Source organism: Mustela putorius, unplaced genomic scaffold (genome assembly GCF_011764305.1).
Source record: "Mustela putorius furo isolate JIRA1106 unplaced genomic scaffold, ASM1176430v1.1 tig00000827_pilon_pilon_pilon, whole genome shotgun sequence".
In the NCBI taxonomy this organism is placed as follows: Eukaryota; Metazoa; Chordata; class Mammalia; order Carnivora; family Mustelidae; genus Mustela; species Mustela putorius.
The window spans coordinates 8044608-8058145 of NW_025421489.1; the positions used below are offsets into that span (position 1 = coordinate 8044608).

Genomic DNA, 13538 nt, shown 5'->3' on the forward strand with positions numbered 1-13538 from the left:
TGAAAAGGAGAGATGAAAAGAAAAAAGTGTTCTTCCCTGTAAGATCCAAACAGATATTCTGTGTATTAGTGAGATCATGTAAAATGTACTCTTGATTTATAAATGGACTGCCCTCACTGTATAAAATATATATAGGCATGTATGTTATACATACAAAATGAAAAATATACAAAGGAGAGATGAAAAAAGAGAGAAAAAAGTGTCCTTGCCTAGAAGATCCAGACAGCAATTCAGTGAATGAGTGAGACCACGTAAAGTTTCTGAAGAATTTCAGTTTTGGCAAATACCTTTCTGGAAAATGTCTTAAGCTATGAGAGTACTCAATTTGCATTTTAAGAATTCCATAGAGGTGTCCATTTAAACATTCAGGGAAGATGTTGTGGCCTCCTTAATATGCAGTAAAGAGGACTTTTAGGGTCTGTTAAAAAGAAACGGAACAAAAAGCCACTCATTTTTAGCTGGTTAGTAATCATCCCTTAGTCAAGTGTGTGTAGTGGAGAGAACCAAATCCTAGACCATCATTGGCGTTTTAGTGTGTTTGATGAAAGATTCCAATGAAATGAAGGACCTGTATTCTTCCTAGATCTCAGAGGGAATGGGGCAGGACACGATGGCAAAGGAGGGGTCAGCCCCCAAGGTGGCTGGTCCAATCTTAACTCCTGATGTTAAAAAACACACCAAATGTTTCTATAGGATTCTTTCTGCTGCATTTTCTTTATTTCAAGTCACAGGTCTACTTGGAGGGTCATGCAGCAAGTGGCTTATAAATAAAATCAGAGTCTATGAATAGAGTCATCACATTAAGAGACAATCGCTGGATTCTCTCATTAGGCAAAGAGCTTGCATCTTTGGAATCCGTGAGTTGGTGTCATTTATGGGATACCTGAGATGTACCTTGCTCCGATTAACATTACCATGCTACTCACTATAAAAAAGCCCAAGGGTAGACTATAGAAGATACTAGGGTCACCACTTTCTGAAGACTGAGTTGTAACCCAGCCCACTGACTTCATCACAGCTTTCTTCCATGTAGAGTAACGAATTTCACTTTCTTCAGCATTGATTTGTGGTTCAAACCGCTCCATTGTGACCGCTGACAGATCTTCGGGTTCGAGACTCCAAACGCCAACTCCTTCCGCGGCCCCCGCCGCCATGGCCGCCCCGAGGGCAGTTGTTTCGGGCATTGAAGGCTTCACTACTGGGATATACAGAATGTCTGCCTGCAGCTGCATAAGAATTTTGTTGTTGGTCATTCCTCCGTCTACCTGCAAATGACTGAGTGGAATTCCACAGTCGCGGTTCATGGCATCCAAAATCTCCCGGGTCTGGAAACAAACAGCTTCTAATGCAGCAAAAGCAATATGGCATTTATTGGTGAACTGAGTAAGCCCACAGATGATCCCTCTTGCACTCGGCTCCCAGTAAGGCGCGTACAACCCCGAAAACGCGGGGACGAAGTAGCAGCCGTAAGAGGTACCTACTTCTTTAGCAAGTTTTTCGATTTCCTCTGAGGTCTTTATAATTCCAAGATTGTCTCTTAGCCAGCGAATAACAGCACCAGCTATAGCTACAGAACCTTCCAAGGCATAATACACTGGTTTGTCTCTGCCAAGCTTATAAGCCACTGTGGTCAGAAGGCCATGCTCAGAAAACACACATTTGTGACCTGTATTACATAGTAAGAAACAGCCTGTTCCATATGTATTTTTGGCTTGACCATCCTGGAAGCACATTTGTCCCACCAGTGCAGCAGACTGGTCCCCCAAACACCCAGATATTGGCACACCTTCCAAGGCCCCAGCTTTCATTAGGCCATAGATCTCAGAAGAACTCCGGACATTTGGAAGAATCTTCATCGGAATTTCAAAAAATTCGCAGAGCTCTTTATCCCATTCCAGAGAGTGAATGTTGAAAAGCATTGTCCTACTTGCATTTGTTACATCCGTACAGTGGACACCTCCATTGGCCCCTCCTGTCAAACTCCAAATAAGCCATGAATCAATGGTCCCAAAAAGAGCTCTATTTTCTTCAACAGCCCTTTGAACTTTTCTCTCATTGTCAAGGAGCCAACGAAGTTTCACCGCACTAAAGTAAGTGCTAAGTGGAAGGCCTGTCTTGGACTTGACAAAGTTATTATTACCTGGAATTCTTTTACTAAGAGTCTCAACAGTAAACTGGGTTCTTAGGTCAAGCCACACCACAGCATTGTAGAGAGGCTCTCCGGTTAACTTGTCCCAGACTACAGTGGTTTCCCTCTGGTTACTGACACCAATAGCTTTTATGTTGGAAATATCAACATTGAGCTGCCCAAGTTTCTCACATGTTTTCTCTATACACTGGTAGACAGACTGCAGAATTTCCTTAGGATCTTGTTCCACCCATCCTTCTCTTGGAAACTCTTGTTTTATTTCCACTTGATGATGACTAAGTAGTTCGGCTGTTTTTGAATTGAAAACAAAAAAGCGCGTTGAGCTGGTGCCCTGGTCCACTGCCCCCACCAGTGGCCCCAAAACTGCTTTCTTCGCCGCTGCCATGAAACCAGCTTCGGGTCAGCCCGTTTCCCCGGTGACGGCGGCGGGCGGGGGAGGGGCAGATGGTGAGCCCAGAAGGCGAGGCTGCGTGCGCGGCAGAACCTCGGCACTTTTTTGCATGGGGATTTAATGATAGCGTCTGCTTAGTTGAGTCTGGTGAGGGGCACTAAACTTGGTTGCGCTTTTTCTTCCCTTAGCTACTTTCGGGCAGTTTATCCAGATTTGTCAGGGAAGGCGCAGATGTGCTGATGACTCTGTTCCTCTTTCAGGTGTGTCTGCTGTGAGCGGGACACTAACAAGAACTTCTCAGATTCTCATTTCTCAACCTGAATCTCCCCCCCCCCCCCTCCGGTCCAGGTTCTAAGTAATAGATATTTGATTAGGCCTCCGTGAGATTTTTTTTTTCAGAGACATTTATACCCTGTCGAGGAACTAGGTTTGATCCAAATTTCTGTGTCAGACAGTTACTCCTCCTCAATGGAAATATAGGTGTTGGTCAGTTTTATTATAAATGGCATGCCCTTCTCAAATCGTTGTTTCTTTCTTCCTTTGTACAGACTTGAGAAAAAGAAATACACTCTGTCTTTTACTGATCTTTTACTGTATACTCAATATCCTATAATTATTTAAAATACCGAATAGAGGTGAAACTGTATTTGTAGATAATTAATAATTTTAAAAGTAATTTCTCACCATAAATTCTGGTTCCCTCAGTTTACTTAATATGATACTTAATATGCTGATTAAATCTGTTTTAACATTGCTTCAGGTTTTATCATTGGTAATGTCATGAGATTGAACAGAAGGCTGTAGTGTTGAATTTGACAGTATCAATGTCAACATTATTTGAGAAACTTAGGAGAAAATTGAATGCCAGGCTTCTCTTCTCATTTTCTAAAGACTGAGTTTATACTAGTAGAATTTTTTAGGTCAACATTCAATTCATAATTTTTAAAGATCTCTACATTTTTTTTTAATTAGTGTACCTCCCTTTTTGACAAAAATCTCAGCAAAATATTTTCAACAGGTCAGAAAATTTTCTTTTTTTCCTTTGCAATGAATAACTAATCCAGTAGCATATTTCTCTTGAGATCCACATGAGGCTGTATTCGTCTCTCTGAGCCTGCTTGATTTCCATCTTTCATCATTCTTGCTAGTATCAGCACTTTAATATTTCAATTGCTGTTTGTGTATATGAAATAATACGGTAAATGCAATAGAATGTTCAAGTAATTGCACAAAAATGGTTGATTAAGTACAGATGGCAGGCCTGCCGAAAAAGAAATATTTGTTGGCATGCAATAATATACAACATCTTAAAATTATAATCATTATCTCCTATTGGTGTAGAGTTGCCAATATGTGCAGTAAAATGCCAAATTGAGGGGCGCCTGGGTGGCTTGGTTGGTTATGTGTCTGCCTTTGGTTCAGGTCCTGAACCCAGGGTCCCAGGATTGAGCCCCATGTCAGGCTCCCTGTTTAGTGGGGAGTCTGCTTCTTCCACTCCCCCTGCTTGTGCTCGAATGAGAGCTTTCTCTCTCACACTCTGTCTCAAATAAATAAAATCTTAAAAAAAAAAAAAAAGCGCCAAATGGGTAAGTTTATATTTTTATATGTATTTTAGTGGGACATTCTCATAATCCCACTCTTTAATTTGTAGACACCTCATTTTTTAAAGCTATTTTACTAGTTTTTTTCTTAATTTGACTACCTTCATATGATTTTTCCCTCCCATCTATATTACTGTACTATCAGAAGGCCCTCTTTCTTTAATGTTTACTTCTTTATATATAAATATTGCAATAAAAAATTAAACTTTTAGCATGTGTTATGGCCCTGCATCAACTCACATTTCCCTTTATCTATGCTGCCTCAAACTTTCCCCTTTAGCAAAGCTGAATTATACCTTGATACTTGCATATTTGGGATCTTATGTTTTTATACAATTAGTCCTAGTGTTGAGGGATCCCCAAGACCACTCCCTGGCTTGATGACTCTAGGACGACTCATAGGATTCAGCATATAGTAGTACTTGTGACTGTAATTTATTACAGTGAAGTAATCTGAAGCAGAATCAGCAAAGGGAGGGGGCACCTGGGAAAAAGTACAGGGAGAACCAGTTGAAAGCTTACAGAATTCTCTTCTGATGGAGTCACACAGGAAACACTTAATTCCCTCAGGAACAGGCTTGACAAACTGTAAGATGTTGCCAGCCAGGGAAATTCATTAGCAACTCGCGTCCAGGATTTTATTTGCATCTGGTCATGTAAGCACTCCACACCTGGCACATGCCCACATTCTGGCCTCTCAGAAGGAAAGTCATTGTTGGCTGTAACCGTAATATTTGTACAGATGATTTAAGCATAGTGAGCTATTCTCATCAGTGAATAGTGGGTATCCTTCTGAAATCTGAGTTGCCAGATGGCAGCCAGGGACCAGTCTTATACAATGCAGGGACAACCTTTGGACAGTGCTGTCCAAAGAAAGGACAGTAATTCAGGACTGCTATGTTAACTCTTTTTTTCTGTAGCCCGTCTTTCTGTCATCTCCATGAAATGGTTATTCCCATAAAAACATTCTGCTTAAAACTGCAAGGTTCTATATCCCAAGACATTTTTCGGATTGGTGCTATGTCTAAGACCCAAGGGTGTTACAAAGATGAATGAAATGCAGTTGATTGGTTTAACAACAGGAAACCTTTGTATGAATCAGGATTGTTAAAAGTGCTGCAGTGAAGGTATTAATAAAGTATCAGAGCACAGAATAGGAAGGATGGAGTGAAAGGAAGTTGGTAAAGATTTTCGAGTAGTTATTATTTCATTTGAGCCTTGAATCGTGTTTAGGCATTAGGCTGGTGGGGTAAGATGGCCAAGGTTATGGGAGGTGGAGAGAAAGCAGAAGTACCGACGCCCGAAAATACAAGTTGGCTCGTGTCAAAGTGATCAAGTTTGGCTCTTTAGTTGCTTTTTCAGAGAGGGTGGTGAAACGGTGAGGTTGAAGAAGTTGGGAGAGGCCAGCTGTGAAATGTAAAAGATTTTCTTTTTTTTTAATTAAGGAATGTTTAGTTTTATTTTTTTTTTTAAAGACCTTATTTATTTGACAGACAGAGATCACAAGTAGGCAGAGAGGCAGGCAGAGAGAGGGAGGAGGAAGCAGTCTCCCCACTGAGCAGAGAGCCCAATGCGGGGCTTGATACCAGGACCTGGGATCTGCTCATGACCTGAGCAGAAGGCAGAGGCTTTAATCCACTGAGCCACCCAGGTGCCCCAAGAATGTTTAGTTTTTTGCTTAGAACATAGGAACCAAAGAATACTGATAGTAGCATAAAGCTATTTTTTTCAATCACATGGAGGTCATGATCCATTAGAAGGTTGTAAAATCAATTTAATGTCCTTTTTTTTAAAGCATTTTAAAAAAGAAATGGGATATTTCATAAGGTATCCTATTGTACTGCATATACGGATTGTGTTTCATAAAATGTTTGATATAAATATGTGTATAAATATATATGTGTATACATATATACACACATATGTCCTGAGTTGTGATATTAAGTGCATTTCTATGGGTTACAGTGAAAAAAGTTTAAAAGAAAAATTATAAGACTGGAAACCAATTAGGAAATCATTTTAGAGTGTTTTATTTCCAACAATTTGGTAACCTAGGTATCTAAAAATGTTTCTACTTGCATACACCTAGGAATACTAAATAAAAAATAAGGCAATAAAATGCACAACTGAGTGATTGACCATGTAAGTGGATATTCAGGGGTTAGAATGAAGAGTAACTGAAAGCAGAACAGTAAGCCTGTGAGTGAATGTTCGGGGTTTGGGAGATGGGGGAGAGGAAGTGGTTGGTCTTCTACATTTAGAGGTTTTCCTTTTAATATAGGAGATAAGGTGAGACATATCCAGAAGTCAGTGCAAGACAATAATTAAGGAGTTAGATCTCTCATCTTTTTAAACAGGTTTACTTATCTATTAGAGGGAGAGAGGGGGACAGAGGGAGAGGGAGAAGCAGACTCCTTGCTGAGCAGGCAGCCTGATATAGAGTTGATCTGAGGACCCCGAGATCATGACCTGAGCTGAAGGCAGCTGCTTAACCAATGGAGTCACCCAGGCACTCTTACATCTCTCTTGTCTTGCGGTTTGGGTTGAAGAAGACAGATCTGTGAATGTGAAACTATGGTTCCATGCTTTATAAAGATTTGGAATTCAAAGTCATGCTACCTAAGTGGTCTTAAAACCAAAAATCTGGGAAATTAATTTAAAAACTTAATCCCAAGCCAGTTCCTCAGGTGCTTGGCAAAAGCCAGGCAAAACTGCTTTCGAGAGGCACACATTCTATCCAGGCTACACGAGGTTGAAAGCTACATGAGGATTCAAACCACCATAAGTGAGAGCATAAGCCACAAATTGAAGTATCAGATTTCCCCCCAAACTTTAGCAGATTAGAGCTATCTAGTAGAGACTTTAAAATCAAATTTCTTAAAATGATTAAGAACAGAAGCAGAATCTAAAGTGTAAAGATCCCAAGAGGAAAGGAATAGAATTGAAAAAAAGTCTAGAAATAAGAATATCATCATTAAAATAAAAAATCTGTTCAGTGAGTTAAATTGTACCTTAGACCCAACTGATGGAGAATTATTGAAGTAGAAGACCCATGGGAAATGATCTGGAATGCAGCAGAGATTGACAAATAAAAATGTGAAGTTGAATCGAGTAAAAAACAGAATGGAAAGATACTTCATATTTCTAATAGGTTGCAAATGTAGAGAATAGAAGTAATGAGAGACAGCATTCAGAAATTTAATGACTAAGAATTTTCCACAATTGATTTAAGAAGTACAGTGAGTCTGGGGGCACCTGGTTGGTGCAGTCGATTGAGCATCTGACTTGTTTTCAGCTTAGGTCACGGTCATGAGGTCATGGGATCAAGCCCCAGTTCGGGCTTCAAGCTTAGCTCTGAGTCTGCTTGGGACTGACTCATACTCCTATTCCCCAGCCCTCGAAAATAAATAAAATCTTAAGAAAAAAAAAGTATAATGAGTCTAAAGCCAAAAGTAAAAATAATTCCATGTCTACCTCAGAATGAAACTGCAGAACACCAAAGACATAAAGATCTGAAAACCGTTAAAGGTAAAAAAGGCAAGAAGTTATTTCAATGATCAAGTTAGAAGCTGATAGATGTCTGATGTTGGAGGCTGGTTCTGGAAGACCTATCAGAGAATTAGGGGTGGTGTGATTTGGTAACACTGCAAGTATTACGTTTGAGGATTTAGGAAGACGTTGAGGCTTCCAGTTTGGTTATCGAGGCAGATGACAACACTTAGTTCAAGATTGGCAACGGAACGATGGAAAGATTTGGGATGTGCCAAAGATGGAGGGTCAGGGGAAAGGTAACATTGTTTAGGACTTGCTGAGTTGGAAGTAACCACGAGAAACCTACATACACATAGCCTACATACACATACACATGGTAGTGGGTGATTAGAAATACCAATTCAAAGTCTAGAAGGGCCAAGCATGAGAACACATAGGTCATTTTTGTAAGTGATTATTGAAAGTCTGAGATCGCTGAGAGTAGAATCCGAGGTGAGAAGAGATGCAGCATGTTTTGGAACTTGGGGGAATGGACCTCTTTAAGAAGTAGATAGGGAATGAGCAGGTAGAACATGAGAAACAAGTGGTATAAAACCGAGAAGCTCTGTGAGATTTGACCATCTGGAGATCATGGAAGAAAGAGAGGACTCACTTCTTTGTCGCAGCAAGGAGATGTGACAACACGTGCAATATTGCCAGCACGGACATGCATAAGAGACTCAGTGCTTAAGGTCTTTATTCAGGGCTGATCACGTAGGCATCCCCTGACTTTTGAAAACATCTTTTCTGTGAATTAGAAGTAATACTCAGATGTTAGTGGTCTAATGGAATGAATAGAAGGTGAGAAATTGGAAAACAAAAAAGTTGGACAGTAAAGGAAGAATAAAATCCTCTGGTTTAAAAAATGACTAGTTGACCATGCAGCAATATACCATTTAGAAATGTTTATATTGTCTCTTTCAGTCTTTGAAGATAAGGACCTTATTTTTCCCTTCTAAATCCACCATGGAAACTGGTGCTCTTTGAATTATTAAGCAGTTTTTGGTGATACTTTATTGCTTTCTACCAGATAGAGCTCTACTTTTTCTTTTCTCAAGTGTGCTCCATTCCCCTCTCTAAACCACTTCCTCTATATTTATCCTTTTTTTCAACTTCTTTTTCTTATTTATTCATTCGTGGCATGATCTTGGGACAGTCAGGAGTAAAGGGGTTATTTAGGGTTTAGATTGAAACATTAAAAAGTTCAGTGGGGGTTGGAGGTGTATTACTCTGTCAAAATTGCTCATCTTACTTCTCTAGGAAGAATATAAAAAAACAACATTGTGAAGCAATTGTTGGAGCACAATGTGGCAATGCAGTGTTAAGAGGAGCCCACGTCTATGTTCCAGGAATTGTGTCAGCTTCAAAATGTAAGTGCAGGGGCGCCTGGGTGGCTCAGTGGGTTAAAGCCTCTGCCTTCGGCTCAGGTCGAGGTCCCGGGGTCCTGGGATTGAGCCCCGCTTCGGGCTCTCTGCTCAGCAGGGAGCCTGCTTCCTCCTCTCTCTCTGCCTGCCTGTCTGCCTACTTGTGATTTCTGTCTGTCAAGTAAATGAATAGGGTCTTTAAAGGAAAAGAAAAAAAAAGTAAGTGCAGTGTTTCAGCCTCCCTGTACAAGAAAAGATTCTTTAAAATCTGTATACATTATCAAGTGGAAAACGTATGAAACTATCATTCAGATGCATTTCAAATTTACTTTTATCAGATATTTTCCAAGTTTTACATTTGGGATAGCTAGAAAGAGATTTATCTGATATGGTCTAACAAATTGGGCATCTGTATATGTTTTTTTGCCATTTTTTTTTCCATAAAAGAGTGTGTGAGATGATGTTTATAGGATCATTACTGATTAATAGAGTGTAAGATGTCAGTGAAATTTTATTTTGTAGTCTTAACTCCATTGCCCTCAGACTTCCGTTATTTGTGAGGATAACCTTTAGAACTTGGGATCTTAATATTGGAATAAAAGCCAGTATTCTTAATTTACTCACTCAGTTGATGACATGTGCTTAATAAGCTAGTCACTGTGGTTCAGTCTTAATTTATTGGGCTTGAAGTCAAGCCACATGGGTTTTGATCTTTTCAAAAGTTATTCGGTCTGTGGACTTAAGTTATTTTATCTGTGAAACGAACAATTTGACCTATATTAGGTTGTGCTAAACTACTGGTCAAGTCTGGCCCATGTCTGTTTTTGCATGACTCACAGCTGAAAATGGGTTTTCCATTTTGAAAAGATTGTTTTACAAAAATACAAAGAATATGCCAAGAGACCTTATGTGGGTCACAAAGCCCAAGGAATTCACTTGCCCTTTGTAGGAAAAGTTCATTGACGTTTGATCTATGTGATTTGAAGAGTCCTTCGAATGCCCTAGTTGACAGATTGCTCACTACTGTTCCCAAGTTAATGGGCTAGACAAATTTATGACAGGCTATGTCTAAGAACATGAAAGTGGAATTGAGTTTCCCATTATTAAAGTCAGTGGGATTGGTTACTGAAAATCATTTAATGAAATGGATACAAAACATAAACTTAATCAGCCATAAGAATCAACTCCATATGCTGTGTAGTTTCAAGGTGTTCTGAGTAATGTACATACATATATATATATATATATATATATATATGTATACACACACACGTAGGTACATGTTCCTATGTATACACACACTCATGTATATACATACATACACATAGACATATATATGAATGTACTTATCATTAAAATCTCTGCCTTAATTTCTATAATAGAAAACCAGAGAAATAACAACAGGGTTATGGGATTTAGAAACATTTCTTTGAGGGATTTTAGTGTACATTTTTGATGAATCTTTTTAAAGAAAACTTAGAACTTTGAGGAGTGAGCCAAAGATACCAAAACTTACATGAAATTGTTTAGGGAATGTTAGGTTTGGAAAAAACAATTTAAATATTAAATATCCTTCATTTTCTGCTTTGCCAAAGGGTTCCAATTTAGATATGATGTTTTGAAACTTGTATTTTTTTGTTCTCCTAGAAAAATAATCTCCCATTAGATAGATTATGAACATTTAAAAGTATAAGGGGTTATTTTGAGATAATGAGCCAGTTTAGTCCTCTTCATGCCCACTGTTGATGCCCTTAGACGTCCCGAGTTTAGCTTAAAGAATTTTCACTATTCTTCTACCAAAATACGGTCTAATTAGTATAAGTCGCTTTTCTTTTTTCTTAGTTATGAAAGCTGGAGATGTTATTTCTATATACTCTGATATTAAAGGCAAATGCAAAAAAGGAGCCAAAGAATTTGATGGAACAAAAGTATTTCTTGGAAATGGGATTTCTGAACTAAGCCGCAAAGAAATCTTCAGTGGAGTACCTGAACTAAAGTATGTCATCAAATATTTGGGGGAAATATGCATTCTTTCTGGTGGTTTGAGGAAAATAAAAACAATGTAAAAATATATCTAATTGCACTATAAAATTTTTTGGTATCAATTTGACTGGAAAATAATTGCTCAATGCCTATTTCCATGTTTTTTTGAAAAATTACTTTTGGGTAAAAGTAAATGTTTAAATTAAAGTTTTTAAATTAAATTTTAAATTGAGGTTTTTATTAAAAAAATTTTTTTTATCAGAAAGCCAGGAGTCACATGGCTACTGTGGTCAAGAATTAATACATGAATCTGGGGTGCCTGGGTAGCTCAGTCGGTTGAGCGTCCAACTCTTGATTTCAGCTCAGGTCATGATCTCATGGTTGTGGGATCGGTCCCCATTTCAGGCTCCACGCTCAGTGTGGAGTCTGTTTTAGATCTTTCTCTGCCCCTTCCTGGCTCATGCTCCCACATGCTCTCTTTCGAATCTTTTTTTTAAAAAAAGAACATTTGGATTTACTCAAACCAAATTAAAAAACAGTTTTAAATCATCCTGAGTTGCTACTGATTCTAAATAAATTAAATCTGTTGGCGATCCAGAGTCATTTTGCTTCATATTTTCAGTCTGTTAAAGGAGTTGTGTGGACAGCTCCATTACTCCACCATTGACAGCTGATGTAGATGTGCTGAAAACTGAATTTATCTGTGCAGAACTGGACTACATCCCTGATTCTTGGGACAGTTTTCATGTTGCAGCAGTCTGGGTTTATAGTTGAAATTAATTCCTTTGAAGAGACAGATTATTGGATTAACTAACTGTGGATAGCAGTACTTTCCAAGTGGCCAAGAGCAAAGATTTTATTTTCCTCAGATTTTATGAATATAAAGATAAAGCTTATATATGTTCTGTTTATCTTTAGGTCTGTAATAGAAAATTGACATTTTGACTTCCTTCTTTGGTTCTGCTATTAGTGGTACACTCTTCACCCTCTCTTTTTTTGTGACTGGCTTGATTTTTTTTTTCCTGAATTATAATTGATATATAATACTGTATTTCAGGTGTACAATACAGTGATTCAATATTCATATGCATTAGGAAGTGGTCACCACAATAAGGCATTACCATCTGTGGTTATACAAAGTTAACAATATTATTAACTATATTTCCTGTGATGTACCTTACATCCCCGTGTTGTCTTGATAACTTATTTCATCTTGTTTATAATTTATTTAGTCCCCGTAACTCATTTATAACTGGAAAGTTAGTCTTTTTCACCTTATTCGTTACCCCAACCCTTCTCTGTAGCACCCATCAGATCTCGGTGTCTATGTTTCTGTTTGTTTTGTTTGTTCATTTGTTTTTTAGATTCCACATATAAGTGAAATCATATGGTATTTGTCTTTGTCTGACTTACTTCACTTAGCATAATACTCTCTGGGACAGTCTATGTTGTCATGTTGGCAAAATATTATTCTTATGACTAATATTCCTTTGTGTGTGTGTATGTGTGGGTGTGTACCACATTTTCTTAATCCATTCATTTATCTGTGGACTTGTTTCTTCCTGTGGTGGATTTCTACATTTTTTAATGTAGAAATTCTACATTTTTTAATGTAGAACTTCTACATTTTAAAATTTCTACTTTCTTATAATTGATTTCTAGTTTCTGGGGTGTCTGGGTGGCTCAGTGTGTTAAGCCTCTGCCTTCGGCTCAGGTCATGATCTCAGGGTCCTGGGATCGAGCCCCACATTGGGCCCAGCGGGAAGCCTGCTACTGGCCCCCTTGCTCTCTGCCTACCTCTCTGCCTACTTGTGATCTCTGTCAGATAAATAAATAAAATCTTTAAAAAAAATTGATTTCTAGTTTCGTATTGTTGTGGTAGGAAGAGAAGCTTGATATGATTTCAGTCTTGTTTAATTAGTATTTGTTTTGTGGCATAACATGATCTATCCAGGAAAATGTTACATGGGCGGTTTAGAAGAATGTGTATTCTGCCATTTGTTTTTTGTTTGTTTGTTTGCTGTTTGGGGATTGAATATCCTGTATGTATCAAGTCCATGTGGTTTGATATGTTGTTTGCTGTTATTGCATTATTTTCTGTCTTTGTGATCTATCCTCTGATGTAAATGTGGTGTTAAAGTCCCCTACTATAATCATTACTATTATTAATGATTCTCTTTATGATTATGTAATGCTCTTTGTCTCTTATTACAGCTTTTGTTTTAAAGTCTGTTTTGTGTCCTGCATGTATTGCTACCCCTGCTTTCTTTTCATTTTCATTCGCATAGAATATTTTTTTGTAACCCTGTACTTTCAGTCTGTATTTGTCTTTGGTTCTGACTTGAATCTCTTGTAGTCAGCTTATAGATGGGTCCATTCCTTCATGCTTTGTGTTTTGCTTGGATTGTTTAGTTCACTTTCCTTTAAAGTAATTACCGATATATGTGTACCTATTGCCATTTTGTTGTTTGCTTTCTGAATGTTTTTGTAATCCTCTGTTCTTCTCTTGGGATTTGGTT

At 38.3% G+C, this 13538-nt stretch overlaps 2 protein-coding genes across 7 annotated transcripts in view; one reads left to right on the plus strand and one right to left on the minus strand.

Annotated features, from left to right (window-relative positions):
- The window catches only part of NSUN6 (NOP2/Sun RNA methyltransferase 6), a 76774-nt gene that overhangs the window by 16155 nt on the left and 47081 nt on the right, over positions 1–13538 (plus strand). For all 6 annotated transcript variants that reach the window (XM_045085016.1, XM_045085017.1, XM_045085018.1 and 3 more), the window contains 2 exons: positions 8933–9042; positions 10879–11032. In XM_045085016.1, coding sequence (XP_044940951.1) covers positions 8933–9042; positions 10879–11032 — 264 coding nt within the window. The remainder of the gene's footprint in view (positions 1–8932; positions 9043–10878; positions 11033–13538) is intronic.
- Positions 515–2579, minus strand: LOC101674428 (glycerol kinase). The gene has a single exon (XM_045085015.1). It carries the CDS (start codon positions 2532–2534, stop codon positions 873–875), a length of 1662 nt encoding a protein of 553 aa, XP_044940950.1. The 5' UTR covers positions 2535–2579; the 3' UTR covers positions 515–872.

What these genes read in the sequence shown, in the direction of transcription:
- LOC101674428 (XM_045085015.1), bottom strand. Translation starts at nt 2,534, where the DNA reads ATGGCAGCGGCGAAGAAAGCAGTTTTGGGGCCACTGGTGGGGGCAGTG.